The sequence below is a fragment of the Pteropus medius genome, unplaced genomic scaffold, assembly GCF_902729225.1.
Source record: "Pteropus medius unplaced genomic scaffold, Ma_sr-lr_union100, whole genome shotgun sequence".
Classification (NCBI taxonomy): Eukaryota; Metazoa; Chordata; class Mammalia; order Chiroptera; family Pteropodidae; genus Pteropus; species Pteropus medius.
Window position 1 is genome coordinate 29365858 of NW_024344378.1, and position 17745 is coordinate 29383602.

Below are 17745 nucleotides of genomic sequence, written 5' to 3' on the forward strand. Positions count from 1 at the left end.
TAAATCTGACTAATCTTAAATTACTTAGTACAGATACACACACACACACACACACACATATGTTTAGCATTTGTTTTAAGTACTTTGACAAACATGATTGTTAAAAGACAACTACCTTTTAAAACCCCCCCTTCTTAAGATTTCTTACATTGTCTTTCTTGTTATATGGTGAAAAGATAAGCTAGAATATTAATACATTTTTTAAGAAGCAAAAGTTGCAAGCATTAACTAAATATACAAAAGAAATACAGAGACTGAAGTTCATCAATAGTTCACATATTTTCAATTACAAAATTCAATTCCCAAATAAAGTTGTGTTCCAAAAGAATGTTCACTTACTACCTATCTGAAACTGAATATGTTTTCTGATACAAACAATACGAAGCAAATTTTATACTACATGAAATACTGATCAACAATGATGTTTAGGATCCCAATAGCCCTAAAAACTTCACCTGAAGCTAAGAAAAAGAAGAAAGTTAACATCATAGAGTGGTCTAAACAGTGGACCAAGGGCCTTTACAGGCTTAGCTAAAATAATTGTCAAAACAGCTCTACAAGGCAGGTAGCTCGATTTTAAAGAAAAGGAAACTAAGGCTCAGAAAGGTTAGGAAACTTGCTTAAGGCCACATATTTAGTAGGTAGTTGTGGAATTTAAATCAGATCTGACTTAAAATCCCTTGTTCTTTCTACTATATCTACAGTCCTTGGCCCCCTCATCCAAGAGTCATTATCAATTCTTCTCACATCTAACACCTACTCCATTAGTAAATCCTTCTAGTCCTATTTTCAAAATACCATAAACAGTTGACCCTGGAACAATGCAGGGTCCAGCTGATCTGGGAACAAAGTCCCACGTAGTCAAAAATCCATGTATAATTTGATTTCCCAAATACTTATTAGTTGTTCCCTGGTATCTGTGGGGGACTGTTCAAGGAACCCCTAGTGAATACCAAAATCTGTGGATGTTCAAGTCTCTTAAACATGGGGATACAAAGAGCTGACGACATATTTACTGAAAAAAATCCGCATATAAGTGGACCCGTGCAGTTCGCTCAGGGGTCAACCGTATACCTAATCTGACAGGTTCTCATTACCTTTCACTGCCCCTACTCTAGTCCAAGTGACCACCATTTCTCATTTGAACTAAACCACTGTAACAGCCTCTGAACTAATCTCCCAGCTTCCATTATTATCTCCTCCCTACTTCCCTCTCAAGTCTAAATTTTAAAGGAGTGGACAGACTGAACTTTTAAAGACAAAATTCAAACTACATCTTTCCTGTGCTGAAAACATTCTAATATCTTCACACGTGGTCTAGTGTGCTTTAGTAAAAATAACTTCGTATCTATTACTCCTCATTCTTGTCTCAGAGCTTTTCCAACTGCTCTTCCCTCTTTTTCCAGATATTTGTATTGCTCATTCTTTCCATTTAGTTCTCTAAGTAAATGTCACCTGCTTGGTGAGGCCTTCTCTAACCATCCAGCTAAAAAACACACCAAGCTCATTATCCTGTCTCTGCTTTATTTTTTCATAGCACTTACTATTATATATTGTATTTGTTTACTGATAATTAAGTTTTTATTCGTAATCACAAATATAAAGCCTCTTGTAATGTTAAAACATAAAACAATAAAACTAATGGAAGTCACGCTAAAAGCTAGTGATCGAGAAAAATGCAGACTTAGAGATAAGAAAGGAAATGGAAACCTGTGGATTCTAAAGAACACTTGTAAACACTTAAATGTAAGATCTAAAGGTACTTAATATTGGATTTATTTTCACTTAAAACATATAGCTCACCTCCCTCTATTTTTATTATTACTGGCAATATACTTATAAGCTATGATTAGGTTTGTTATGTTATAAAAATGTAATGAAGCAAAAAGAGAGAATTTTTAAAAAAGAGAAAGGAGAGAGTATGGTGAAAGTGAGGGAGCAAATCAAGTAGAGCAAGAAATAAGAAAAGGGGAAAAAAATGGCAACCCTCCAGTCAGACTTTTAAACATGAAGAAATCTTACCTACACAGAAACAGAAACATGTACACATGCGATGCGCGTGCACACACATGAAATTAAAACGAACTAAATCATTCCAAAATAAAGGAAAACAGACTTTTAGAAAGGCAATAATAGGGAGGATAATCAGAGAAGACCTTCTAGACCACATGAAATTGAAGCTAAAGCTAGAATATGAGAAAGGTATTCATACGAAGGATACGAGAAAGGCTGAGAGTGAAGAGGTACAGGGAGAAGGAAAAGAATTGGAAAAACCAGAGGCAGAAGTGCTTAGCATTTTGAAGAAATGAAGAGAGACCAGTATGGGTGAATCTCAGGGAATAGGGAGAGAATGTGGCTAGAGTTGATTTAGGAGATAAGCCTGTGCTAAATTATGCAGGTCTTTGTAGGTCATATTAAAAACCAAAAAATCTTTAAAAAGTATAAACAGAATGATACAATCAAGTCTATTTTTAAGAACATCCTGAGGGGCTAAGAATAAATTGGATGGGTATGAAAGTAAAACCAGTGAGAACATTCCATATGAATCGTCCTCAAATGACTTACTTCTCTTCTACCTCTTTCTGTCCCCATTTCAACTTCATATCCTACTTAACTCTCCTCCCCAATGCCTGCCCCAAATTCCACCTAACAACAACAAAGAATAAAGAAAGGAAAATACAACTTTTATGACTTTTTGTACATCTGGTATTTCATTAGAAACTTTCAGATTGCTGCTACATAAATATTACTTCTAAATAATATTGAATTTAAAAATTAGTCAAGCAAGTCTTTCACCAGCTATACACCTAGAATAAAACACACACACACACACACAGAGCCACCCACCGACTCCTCAAAATGTTTTTAACTGACCTTAAAATTTGGAGAAAAGTATCGATTGGCCTTGTCTTTATTTGCTTTGTCCAGATCATTTTTTGTTAAAGTGAGTACTAGATATTCCTTGTCATTATCTGCACGCTCTATACTGCAAATACTATCAATTTCTTGATCACATAGACTTCCATTTTCTACTTTTTCTGAGGTTTCGTCTGGTCCTGGTATGAAGAATGTATTTACCCAAAAATGAAACATTTTGTCCTAAAAAATAAAAATAACATTTTAAATTTTTTAATTAAAAAATGTTACCTATATTAAACATCTGCCACAAGAAGTCAACAAAATAAGCCATGTATCATTTGATATTGTGGATAGAGGTAAACACAAAGGCTAATACTTGGCAATCTGTTGGTTATTTGTTGCATCTAATTCACATATGATTTTTCTTTTATTCAAATATTAAACCAAAAATGTAATTCCACAAGTTCTAAGATAACTTACTTTTGTTTTAAAACTTTAAGTAAAAAATCTCCTTTCTAGTCTAATATTAGCTTTAAAATGTTTTGAGTTTTGAGTGTATATGTATTGTTTTGAGTTTGAATGTATGTATGTATTTAAAAATTCAGAGATGGATTTAATTGTTTCAACAAGCTATCTATTACAAAATTTATTTTAATAGAAGTTCTTGAATGTCAGTACAACTTCTTGATGAACCAAGACATACATTTTTACTGCTACAGCAATGCAAATATTAAGTGGCTCTAGCTTATTAAATGATATGTTTGAAAGTATTCATAATAAGATATGCGAGGGAGACAGTACTTCTGACTTTACATTATAAACACTTATTTTTAAAGAATCACTTCTACTAATAATATGAGGTCTTATTAATCAAAAACATCAGAAGTTCATCACTTCAAATCTTTCTTGACCAAACAAAGAAAACGTTCTCTCTCTTAATTAGAATTTGGTCTGTATGGATCATTTGACAATTAATAATGTAGAGCTTTATGACACCTTATCCCAGGGAAGATGTTAAGACCCTTAAGTATCTTATATCTTAAATGTCTTTTAACAGTACCTAGGCAAAGCAATCTTATATATGCCTTTTTAAAAATACTTGTTAATTTTAATTATTTTAGCAAAGTCACTGAATTAGTAACTACACACATATTTTACTTAGAGTCAGAAGAAAATAAGCTAGTAATATTTAAATTTCCAAAAATGTGTATTCCATATATATACTGATTATAGTAAAACTGTTTTTGTTTAAATCACAGCAAACAGAAAGGGAAATCACATAAAATAGAAATATATGTAAAGTAATCTAAGACACAAATATAAGTATTTATTCTAACCTTCAGTTTTACATGTGTTAATGTAATGTACAGATGGCAATAACTGAAATGATAAGAATTAGTACACCCCTAAAGGTAGAGGGAAATAATAATTCAGGTACCTGTTTTTAAAAGCAATATATAAAATTTTATGTGTACCAGTCTTACAATGAATAGAAGAAAACTAGTTACTCTAATTTTAGAACATTTGCTAACATTTCTTGGACTACTGAAAAATAATTTTTCAAAGTTACTGAGACATTTATACAGAACAGGTAGGAAATGGGTTTCTGGTGAAAAAAATCAGTTTAACATTTTGTGATTTTCTAGCTACTTGGATTCTATATAGAGGAAATTATATTTCTTCTAATAAGTCAAAGTAGAGTTTAAAATTTTTGTATTAAATGAAACTTGTTTTCTTTCAAAAATAAAAGCTAAAAATCAGGAAAACCAAGCCAATCCTATTACTGAGAATGTCTAAAGATTGGCAACATACTACCTAGTATGTTCAACGAGGCATAACAACATATCAAAGCTAGTGTTTTTGTTCACTATCATCTAAAAATTTTGTACCTTAGGTTCATCTAAAATATTCACTTAATAGTTTAAAACAAGATTGTTTTAAAATGAGCTCTTCCATTCTCTAAATATAGCTCAGTAAGATGCAAACCTCACTAACTTTTCTAAACCTACATATTTAAATACCACATTTTTTCATTCTTTAATTACTTCCTCTTCATACCTATATCTTTCCTAGCTAAAAATTGAAATACTCAGTAAAACTGAGGAAGCTAAATATAGAATAACCCAGTCAGAAGAAACATAAACCAAAATGAGGAAAGGTGTTTTGTGCCATCACACAAGACCATGAAACAGATCTTATACATATAGATCAAATTTTTTTCAAACTCATGGTCCCATGCTAACTTCTCAGTTAATCATCCCTTCTAAGAGGATTATAATTGATTTCATGGAGTATGTATAAAATCTTTAATTTTACAAAATTTCTTGACATAAACCAATTTAAGAAAAATTCATCTCAAATTATAGTGCCATATGGCCTTTTCCTTCTAATAGGATTATTTACCATCATAATGGCTCATCGATGTAAAAATCTAATAGAAAACCAATTATAATTCATTAGATATCAGTCATAAAATATACCTTTTAATCTCTCCTTACTGATTGATTTCTGCCCAACTAATTATAATTACTTCAAGGAAAAGATCTGAGGTTATTATTCAAGGTATGGCCATTTTGGATATTCTTCCCAATAATAGTAAAGTGCAAACCTTTTTAAGCATCTTGTTCTGTTTGTGGAAGAATTCTACTTTGATGTCACCACACACAGGCAATGGCTGAGGGAACTCAAAGTACATGAACTTGTCTTCCCGTCGTGTGGGTCCTGAATTGGAGGAATATATCTTCACCTTTAGCTGGCAGACCACAAAATGAGGATCTGCGTGGTTAAATACACGTAAGTATCATTTCACAGGAAATGTCTTTAACTGTCAAACTGTCAAAAACTATTTTAACTAATATTAGCAATATATACAAAATAGTAATTCTGCTTTTGTAACCCTGATCTAAAACAAATCAATGGAAATCACTTAAGTTGAAAATATAATCAATACAAGATTTTCCCTAATTTGAACCTTCAACATAAGATTCTATTACTGGTATGAAAGTCAATTCTATTTCATAAATAAGTTCCAAGATTAGACTTCTAGCACTATAGTAACATAAAAACTTTAACATTAATATGATGTTAAAAAATCTAAGTATTTTAAGCATTAAAATGCTAAAAAAAAACTTTGGCACATCTATGAACTGCATAAAAGGTAACTTTTAAAAGTTATTTGCTGCAGTTATTTTAAAGTCTCTACCTATAACAAAATCCACGAAATACAAATTACACGTTCACAAGAGGAAAGAAAATATAATCTATAACAAAGTTACACTAAATTCTACAAATACAAGTCTCAATATTTATAAAAATATTAACCAACTTTATCTATAGCTCAAATTTTATTTTTAAAGGTACATAAAGCCACCATGATGAGAAACAGGAAGAGATTTGAAATGTCTGCAAAAAAATGCAAAAAGCATCAAGTACAAATTGTAGCACCCTCCTCCCCCCCGCAAAAAAACACACTTCTTATTCTGGCCTATATCTGTTTTAAAACAACTGATGAAATATGATCTCTAAAAATGTATCATGCTTATATATTAGCAATGCAACTAAAAAGTAGTAAAATGTGCAAGGGAAGGATTATATGTTTTATTTTTTAAGTCGACTCATAAATACATTTATACCTAATGACATCAGTGGTGGAAATTAATTTAAAGACATGTTTAAGATCCTAGGACTTTAAAAACTTTAAAGTACCTAAATAATTTGACAAAGTATAATTAATTTGTAGTACACTGAGTTCGAAAACAAGAGTTCATTCAAAAGAAAGTGATTAACTTTAGCAGAATTAGAAGTAGGTCCTAAAGGAAACATGCCAAGGCAATCAAGAAATAAAAATAAGCTTGCATAAAGTACATGAGGAATATATATATAATATATATATATAAACACTCACACACACACACACACACAAAATTCTCAGCACCACCATCCTTAAAGATTAAAAAAAAGTATCACATTCTTTACTAATGTGACCAACAACTGAGAACAAGGCAAAAAGCTTATCTAAACTAAATGAATTTTCCAGTTTAATAAACATTACACTGTCTCATCTATGAAATATCTAAAGCAATACAGCAATTACATAATAAGTAGTAGGTTTGATAAAAGCATGTGGGGTTATTCTAATACGATTTGTGAGGCATATATTACGAGGAAAAGACTCTCTAGAAAAGAGAAATATTACACTAACAATCTGTTAATCATTTTCACTTCCTTGATTAAAGATTCAAAGTACAATGAGCCATTTTACAAGATAAAGATTATGTGATACCGAAAATTTTACTGAGAAGTCTAACCTCAAGAAACAAACAAACAAGGTATGATTTCAAAGCTGGGATAATAATCAACCAGAATGAAAATGCTTTGTAATGTCTTATTAACTCAAATTGCAATTATTCACAATCTGATGATCTTGATTTTAGAACTTTAAAAAGCAAATTAGCTATGTAAGCCAGACTTCAATTTAACTACATCAAAAATGTGTATCTTCAAGAATTTTAGAATTATAGAAATAATCCATAAGCTAATATAAATCAGTGTTACTTAAGATTTCCCTCGAACTAAACTAAATGTTTTAATAAAAGTGGAAAAGATTTCCACAAATAACTAAATAATTTTCTTTACAATATGAATTTCACATTTTGGATAAGACAAGTCCAACATTAGTATGGTTCTGTTGACATCTAAGACATAATTCTGATATATATTCTTTAATATGACTGACCGTGTTCTAAAGATTGATACCTAGTACAAAAAATCAGAATTAAGTTTTCTTAGCTATATGCATCCTGAGATAGTACTGAGAGACAGTGATCATCTTTTGCTAACATTTTTAACCCTTTATGATGTATAGAATTAACTTTTTTGTTATTTAGAAATATTAAGACAATAATCAAATAAAAAGTTGTTAACCACTGACAACTTTGCAGAAGATACTTTATTTTCACAAGTTTCATTTTCTTCACTGATTCTTCTTATTCCTTCTGAAACCAAACTGTTGCAAAAACTCTTGTCTCAGTCCTCACCCTGCTTCCCTCTGAGCCTTCCCATCTTACAGTCCCACACCACATTTACATGAAAGGCTTAACTATGATGCCTCTTTTCTGATGTTTCCCAAATTATCTGATATAACTCTCACCCAAATATTCAAACCCATACTTTCAAGTACTCACTGAATATCTCCATGTAAATAGCTCACCTGCACCTGATTTAAAACATGTTTAAAACCAAAATATGAACATTCATGTCTCCAAATCTCAATTTGATTCACTTTTCTTTCCTCTCTTTTCTGTGAATTATTTGCCTGATCAGGACCAAAACTTTGACAAAATCTTCAGATAAAATGGCAAAATAAAAACTCATCTAATCCCATTTGATGGCCCTAGCAAAGAACATCTGACAGAGCAAGTCACATAACAGGTTTCCTCTCCACCATTTTCCCCCTCTTGTAATCATCACTTTCTTCACAACTGTACTTAAGCTGTGTTTTAAGTGACACATACTATGTATCAAATCAAGTCTGATATCTTCATTTGGGGTCCTCTGACGGTCAGCCACACATTCCAGTCTATTCTATTCTCTGTCTCTACATTTCTTGTCCAGCCCATATTCTTCTGCTGTGCTTCAATTCAAGTTATTTCCTATTGCCTATAATACTTCCCTCAGTTTTAATGCCAATCTAAGCTGGATGCTTTCCCCAGTTCAATAAAGAGCTGGCCTTCCTTCATGAAACTATTTGACAGCACCTCAAAACTTTTTCTTTTTCTGAATATACCATTTATAATTTATACATACAACATATTTAGTTATATATTATTTATATATAGCTTCACTACATGGTATTAAATCACAGTGCACAGAAAATTAGTAAAGATTAAAAAGATATCAGTAGTCAGTTTAAATGTAATACTGAGACCAAAACAAAAACGAAACAACACAATGTTTAAATGTAGGCAAGCAGAACAAGCGATGAGATTTTTACTAGAGGCCAGTGTGAAAAAAATTATACAAGACTGCTGAACTGAATGTTCTCTTTTCCTAATACTTTATATCTTTCTTTTGGCTCTTATACCCATAGCTATACCATAGGAAGAGTTTTTTCTTCCTTTTTCCTTTTCCTCCATGAATCTGTTAAGTTCCATGTCAATATCCTCTGACAGGCAAGTGCCTTGCACTAAGCAGTTTTTAAAATTGTACTGAGATGATGAAAGCATGAGGTCTCTTAGAAGCCTTTAACGTGTTACATTAATAAATCTGTGGTCTTTGATAAAGCTGCCTTGGTCTAAGAACACAGGAAATATCTGATGAAGGTGATCACACATATCTGATAAAGATAAACAACATCATGACATTAACTGTCTAGGAATAAATTAATTTAGAGACAGAAATTGTTTTAAATTACATAAATATTTCCAAGAAGCAAAACTTAAAGCTAAAAACTAAAACCACTAATGAGTTGCAAAATATCACTGAAATGTTATTAGAGGTATTAAAAGAAATAATGTAGTGGTATCTTATCTAGAAACTACAAAATTGCCTTCTAAATACTTGCATCTAAATTCAGGTTTTCTTTAATACTCCACACTTGGACTCAACCCTATTTAGTCAATATACTTCAGCTTGTTGCCATGTCTTATCACTTTTTCCTTTTCTTTTTATTGTCCCCATTACCATTACTATCAACATCTATCTAGTCTTCCTAGATATAAAGGAATTGGTCCCTATTTGGATCCCAGTAAACTGATGATACCCACTGCTACTCTTGAACTAGATCTGATGGGACAGGTATTTCAGTGATCTGGTCAGAATTTAGGCTGCATTTGGTAGTTGCAACACATATTATTTCTTTCATAAATATAATTTGGCTTCAAAGATATTAAAACCCATTGCTCTTGACTTTCTTAGCCCAATGCGCTGAACAACTGAGCTAATTAATTAGTCTGGATGCTTCAAAAAAAAAAAAAATATATATATATACTCCGGCATAACTTTTATGTATGGTAAATTTCTTTCTAAACTTTTCTATAAATCTCCAGATACGTTAAGAAGAGTGCTCCTACACGTGGAAGAATGAAAACTTAGAACACTTACTGCAAGTTCCGCCACTGAACATTGGAATAGTTTCAAACATCATCTTGTGAAACAACAGTGCCACTGGTCTATAGTCCAGATGATTCTTTAACAGGTAGCTATAATAATACACATAGCGTCTCTGACTGGGAATAGTTACTCCCTGGTGAACAGAAAAAAAGAAAAGCCAAATTCAAAAGAAAAGTTCCATTATAGTTATTTCACTAAATTGTTAAGGTAGTTGGGTTGTACCCATTGAAAAACATGTATACATTAGAAATTTGATCTTAAATGATTAATATTTAAATCAAACTCAATAATAGAGTAAGTCAGAGCACCAACATTACAAAGGAAAATATGAGAATAATTTTTTCCCTTAAAATACAATTATCATAACACCGTAACACTCCCATTTATTCAATGATCACAATGCTCTGATCCATGAACGCTATAAGCTATAAGCAAAGGCCACTACATATCCAAAATAATTGTCAAAGGCCTCTGCACTACAGCTGTGCTCTTTACATGTAGGGCTACCCACAAGGATTTATAGACTCTGATTATTAAACATACAATTCCTCATAAACTTAGTTAACTATTTTCCAGGGAAAAGCATATCAGAATAAGCAAACTAGATAAAGGCATATTGCCTTTAAGAGGCAAAAAGAACAGCAGCAAAAAGTAATGCTGGCTTTAGAGCACAACAAAAACAGGAGTATGTGGCTGACATAAATGTATGCAATAGTCCACTGACACAGGTACTTAGAGATGTCCCTGATCTACACACATCTCTCTGTGAAGAAATCAGGAAATATATGTTTAAAAAATTTAAGTATTATAAATGCTAAAAAAAAAAATATACATAATTCATGTGGTACTTAAAAGGTGACCCTGACTTATCTAAAGAAAAATTTCTTATGTGTTCAGCAATGCATTAACTAATCATGCTAAATAAATGAGGTATTAAGGCATTTATCTAAGGTTTCTTTTCCTATTATACAATTTAACTTCAGAAATAATTCAAGCATTTAACCTAGAAATGTAAGGCAAATAATACCATTAAGAAATCTGATAGTGAAACTGACTTGCAGAAAACTTAAAAGTATACTCAAGAGAAAAAAGAATTTGCAATATTTCTTTAAGTTATTATTGGAATCTAAATCTCTCAGTGTGTTAAAGACTCTGAATACAAATACTTTTCTTCTCTTTAGTGAAAAGTACAAAGTACATTTATGTAAATTTCAAGACAGGTATGTTGAATGACAGGTATGTACATATTCACTAAAGTATTCTCAGTATTTTTTTAAAGGTTAGCATGATTTTATTAAAGACTATTTAAAAATATAGTAATGTAAGAAAGTAGAGAAAAGCCATTTCAAATCAGGATTTAAGATTTGGCAATGGTGCAAAGACCTCACAATCACAAGACTTGGATTTGAATGCTAATGGTCAAAACACAAATAAAAATAAGATGTACCCCACTTTCTACAGAAGATTCTTATAAGGATCAAACATTAACTGCAGTTACACGAAAGCACACTAAAACCACAAAATCTTACACAAATCCTAATTAATAGTTTTAGAAATTATACTCATATTTAAGGCATAATTTTGGAATTGTTGGAATTTTAGTTCTGTGTATTTTCTTACTGTTAAATTATTAATGTAAAAATATCATTAAAGTTTAAAAAGTATTTACACTTAACTTAAAATGGTTTGCTATACAACAGTATTTAATGCCACTTCAGTCAATAATTTATCATTTATACTTACCAAGATAAAATACAGAATTGCAAAGCAGGTTGGGGAATATAGCAGATGGAAGATGGATGGGTGAGAGAGAATCTTTTTGAACCATATAAATTTATTATCTAGTCTAAAAATTAAATAAAAATTCCGAAGAATTAAATCAATGGAAGTCTATAAGAAGATAAAAGTTATTTTGGGGAGTTTAGTGAAATATTTTTCTCTTAATCTCCACTCTTGATATAAGTTTGTATTCAATAATTTAAAGGTTTTCAAAGCTTTAATTTTTCTCAAGTAGCAAATGTCTCGTAGCATATCTATAATACAGGGTTATGCACCTAGTTAATCCTTACCAGAGAAAGAATATATAAATCTATTAGTTGTCTACACTGGATGAAGAATTTATATGTAAGTACAAGCTGAACCAAAATTACTGGCATAATTCAAAAAAACTGAAAAGCCACAACTGTAAATTTAATTCATTTATTATTTTACTATCATATTATGCATAATTAGACTTCTGTATCAGAACTCTGCAATTCTTATTTACCTGTTGGCTTTCTAAGACCTCAAATTCAATGTGTCCAGATTAAAGAGAATAAAAAGTTGGAAAGTCAAAATGTGTATAGACCGCAGACCTTAATGTCCTCTTCACTCTTCTTCTCTCTCATAGCCACAATGCACACTTATTAGTATTTAATTAATAATATAATGAATCATGCTGAAATGAGTAAAGCTTCCACACTAAATCCACAATGTAATTTATAACACTTCAAATATATTTCCTGAATGTATAAACTGAAAACAATGATTTATGTGTATGTTTTACTTATAGTATCTTGAATTTGAAGATTTAATTAAAAATATGTATATCTTTTTAAGAATCTAAGATATCCACATTTTCCTAATCCTTCAAAAATTTGTTTTATACATATGAAAAGACAGCTGACCTTTAAAGCTCTTTGAGATTAAAAATACTATTATGTTTTCAAAGTTTCCATTTTCATTTAAATCAAGACTAATAAAAATCTTTTATTTTCTAACCAAGAACTTTGTATGCTAAACTGGTCTATATATATATTCCAAAAGTACAGTTCAACTCACTAATGACTCTCACTTTCCACACTAATTGTAAAGAAAATTACTTATATTCTTAATCTCTATTCTCAAATACACCTTTCAAAACATTCTGATTTTAGCTAAACTCAGCATTCTTCAGATTGACTTAGCATCATATTCCTGGCCATCATCTCAAAAGGCAGCTGCCGCTTCTTCAATTTCCTCATGTTCATAGACCAGGAGAGAGGACTCAGAAGGATAGTCAGCCCTCCATACCCATTAATACGGGACTTGAGCATTTGCAGATTTTATTATCACAGGGGTTTATGAAACCAATCCCCCACGGATACCGAGAGACAACTGTATTTGGTGTTACTCCCGCTTATCCCTTTCCAGCCCATTTTTCTACTGTCTTTATTCACTCTCAACTATTCCTAATCTCTATGATTCACTAAGTCTTTCTTCTGGTATGTACTTATTAAACTCTTGGCTATAATGATTTTAGAACTTTGCTCACCCCACCTCTCTGTCCTGTCTCAGATCATCCTCAATGAATTCAGCTCCTGCTTCATTAGGAACCCTGAAGTCATTCAATGTTAGCACTCTCAAAATTCTCTTCTCCCATCTTAAAATTTTTTAATTCATGATATTTTATATAAGTGTCTCTTCATGTTTACCTAAGTTCCATTTTGGCAAGTGCTCTATTAATTATCTCCTGTCTGGCATTTGCCTTTATTTTCCCCACCTGCTCTCCTCCTAATAATAAGCTCAGGTCACCCTTATACTTTACTCAAAACAAGCCAACAATTCAAAGACCAAAACCCCACATTCTCACTATATCTTGTATTTCTCTTAAACTATCATCCTCCCTCTCTCTATATAAACTCTTGAGAAGCCTTTACTCCTTACCTCATAGAAATGTTATTATGAGGCTGATTTCTTAATAGTCATCAATGATCATCGCCTACTGTTTTCCTATTCCTGGCTTTTTTTTTTTGCTGCCATTTTGAAAATTCCCTGCTGCTGTCATAGGATATACTCTCTAAAGCTTTTCTCCTATCCTTATTGGCTGTCTTTCCTTGTCTCTAAATGTAGTTATATCTCAAAAATTTGATCTTAACTATTCCTTCTTTATGTCAATCCTATCTATTGCAGTTTAATTATCAATCTTAGACATTAATTCCAAAACCTGTGTCTCTCAATATGACTTTATTCCCAACTCCCGGTCCAGAATTTCCAACACTTGGCTGGACATTTCTAGCTGGAAATCTCAGAAGCACTTAAAACATAACATATCCAAAAATTAAAGCTTTCATATTCTTGCATGGACCAACTTCTTTCTGTTAATAATACTATTTTCTCCAGCACCTGAGCCTGAAACCTCTTCTAATATCACTGCCACCGCTGCTCTTTGCACTGTTCTAAGAGCTTTCATAAATATATAATTTAATATTCATAAAGTGGGTATCATTAGTAATACTGATGAGGTCATACATCTTATATAAGTAATGAAACTGGATTTCATCCTAGCACTCCAACTCCAGAGTTTACACTCAAATGCTATACTGTTCGGCCGTCTTCTCCTGGCTAGAATGAAAGAATCTGAGAGAATAGCAGTGACATACAGAGAGCTATAGAAAAGAAAAGTGAGGGGAACCCCTGCAGTATGGCAAGGGTCTGGGCAGAGTGGAGGCAGAGATTGCTGTATCAGTTAGCACAACAACTACCTGGTGTGTGCGTGCACACACGTGTGCACACACGCACACAGTACACACAAAATGGAAGGCGAACCAGAGGTTAAGCTTATTTAAAATATTCATATTTGATTTCTATACATGTATTCAGATGTTAAAATCCAGATTTTGACTCTGGAATACCTCTCAAAATACCAGTTTGGGTTTTCTGTGGCCATTCTAGTTCACTTACCCCCTGCAATTTTGTAACAGCCAAATGATTATCAGCCTTTGATCTATCCTCCAATCTATTATTTATACCACTCAGATTAATTTTACAAAAGTATGAGATCAATCACATTATCAGTTAAATCAAAATGTTAAGTGGTTTCCCAGAGTCTACTCAAATAAGAACAATTTTTTAAACATGGTAATTCCATCACGACATAAAAACACAGCCCAACCTCTTCTTCCACTCTTACCTCTCACAACCCCTTTGTGTGTACTCTTACTTTTGGCTAAACTGAAGTATTTGATTTCTACCATATTGTACTTTCTGTTTTTTTAAATATGCTATCTCTATCAGATTAAGGTAGAAGGACTATCGAAGGAGTCATCTGGGAAGTTTTACATATTTTCTAACATCTGACCAATTTAGATATTATAATTATCTGAAGCTTCCAGGTTTGATAGCAGCCACCTGAAATGCAATTCACACCAGGTATTTGAGGGCTCCTACACATTTTCATTTTCATTCTTGGATGGTCTGTTCATATTTTGTATTTAATCTTCAAGCATTTATGAAAACAACTGAAAACTGCCCATTTCCTGCTGAAATTTTGAAATTCATTAGCATAGGCTTGAATATTTTTAATTTCACCCCTGCACTATAGTTATATCTCTTTTCTCAAATTTAAACATCTAATTTTTGTTTTCCGTCTCTATACCTTTTCCTTTGATTGGCTTTAAAAGAGATGTACTGATTTTATTGGCATTTTCATATGTGTTTAGATTTATTACTTGTTATGGTTAACTAATTTACACATTTATATTTTCATCTTTATTAATCCCTCTCTCCTGTTATTATCTTAATAATCTCTAATATGAATTTGTATTTCCTCATTGACCCAAAATTATTTAAGTGGTTTTAAATTTTCAAATGGTTGATTTAGTTTGATTACATTTTTTTTTAAAATCTTGTTCTATTGAATTGTAATCAAGAAATGGGTTTTATAAATTTCCACTTGGAGGTGAGATTTTAATGAGCTATTAATGAGCTATTAATCTTGGTAACTGTTTTACGGATGATGAAAAAATATTTTATGAGCTATTTTTTAGATCTTAATTTTTAACTTCTTGATCTTAAAGAATATTAAAGATTCCTATTACAGTTGCTTTTCTATTAACTTTTTCTTCATTTATTCTAGTTTTTGCTTAATGTATTTTGATGTTATGCTTAACTCAGAGTTCTTAACTTCTAAATCTTCACTGTGGACTGTAACTTATATTGATATAAAATTACTTTCTTGATCCAGTTTTATGCACTTTGGCTGTAAATGTACTCTGATACTAATATCCTGTCATCTGCATTTGAAATTTACATATGCCTGATATTAAATGAACTATTTATGATATTAAATGAACTATTTATTTTTTAACCTATTTTTTTAATCTCTTGTATTTGATTATTCTCTTAAAAATCAAAGACTTAAAAGTATAGATTATATACATCTTTCAAATCTAGAATAGTCATAATACTACTGGACCAGAATACTACCTAGAAACCAACCACAACACAAGATATGTAATGTACTGTTCATAATCTGTGCATCAATACTCTCAGATCACCTACTCTAAGATAAATTCACAATCTAGATTTCTTAGTTAAAAAAGTAATTTTCTACTTCAGTAAACTTTTCACCAACCCTTCTCAACTGAGAAATAATGTAGATTGTTTTTACATAATAGTTTTTGCTTAAAGCTTGGAGACCCACATTTCAGAATGATCTCAACACGATCATTAACAAAGAAAGAAAGAAATATGGCTCTTAGGAGTGGCTATTATTACAATGACAACAAATAATAGTAGTTGTATATTGTTACGCGCCATTTTACATATATCCCTAACACTACTATAACTTTACAAGATAGACACCGTCACCTCTATTTTAAGGATAAGAAAACAGTCCCATAATTATCCTGTTCAAAACCAGGATCTGAACCTCAATGTGAATCTGACCCCAGAATTTTTACTCCCGTGTCCTGGGGTTTTACTAACAGCATATCTACTAATTATGTGATCTAAAATAAGACCTCTTGGAGCTCTTATTTTTCCTATCTAAGAAGAATCTCCAAAGTTTAGAGTATTATAGCACTTCAATTCTCTGAAACTAATTAAAGCAATGTATTAAATAGTGGTACATGAACCACACTGAGAATAATATGAAGCAGATAACTAGTATTGTTCTCTCCACACAGCCTCTTTTCCCCTTTGGGAAGCTATCAGGCCCCCTGTGGTTTGGTGGGGGGAGCTATTCTCCAGCTTCAGATATATACTCCAAGTCTCTGGCCAGAATGTTTGGTTGAGGGATGGGTACATGCCCTAATCCACGTAAATCAGAACCTAATCTAGGAATTTTTGCATGAACTATAGCTCTGTTCCAATTGCAGTTGCCAAAGCAGAGAGAATACTTTGCTATTCCTATGTGAAAATAAAGTATATAAAGACAGAAAGAAGAGAGTTGAGAAACATTCTTAACATTTGTTAAGCATATAGATCCAGGTCAGAACTTTTCTAGGGTATATAAGCCAATAAACATCTCCTTTTGTTTAAGCTATTTTACATTGGGTTTCTGTGGCTGAAAACTGAAAGTTCTAATACAGCTGCTTTTTTTCTTTTTCCTTTTTTAAGTTTCTATTTCTACTTTGAGGATCAAAACAATAGAGAAAAATAATTTGGGCAGAGAAACAGTACAGTAGATGGAATACTAAATTTGAGGTTAGAAGGTTATACCTTTATACAAGGTATAAAATCTTACAATTTTGTAAATATACAGATTGGATCAAAGACTTACATACTGTGTATTAGAGGAACACAATTTAGTCTACAAGAATTAAAAGTCAGAAAAAATAAAATGTTGAGTTTTTTAAAGCTGGAAAAGAAGATAATTATAACTTATTTTGTTTTAAATAAAGAGAAGATGAGAAAATTTCATTAGGTTACTAAAATGGGGGAAACTTAGTAAATAGGTTAGAAAAAAGTAATCTGATTACATATATGACAAAAATTCCTTCTTCAGAGAAACTAGAAAATTCCATTTTCTTGAGA

General features: G+C 31.6%; 1 protein-coding gene across 2 annotated transcripts in view; it reads right to left on the bottom strand.

Annotated features, from left to right (window-relative positions):
- Positions 1-17745, bottom strand: part of PTEN (phosphatase and tensin homolog) — a 79399-nt gene that overhangs the window by 3517 nt on the left and 58137 nt on the right. For both annotated transcript variants that reach the window (XM_039871794.1, XM_039871793.1), the window contains 3 exons: positions 9961-10102; positions 5468-5634; positions 2875-3099 (listed from right to left, as the gene is read on the bottom strand). In XM_039871794.1, the coding sequence (XP_039727728.1) occupies positions 2875-3099; positions 5468-5634; positions 9961-10102 (534 nt within the window). The remainder of the gene's footprint in view (positions 1-2874; positions 3100-5467; positions 5635-9960; positions 10103-17745) is intronic.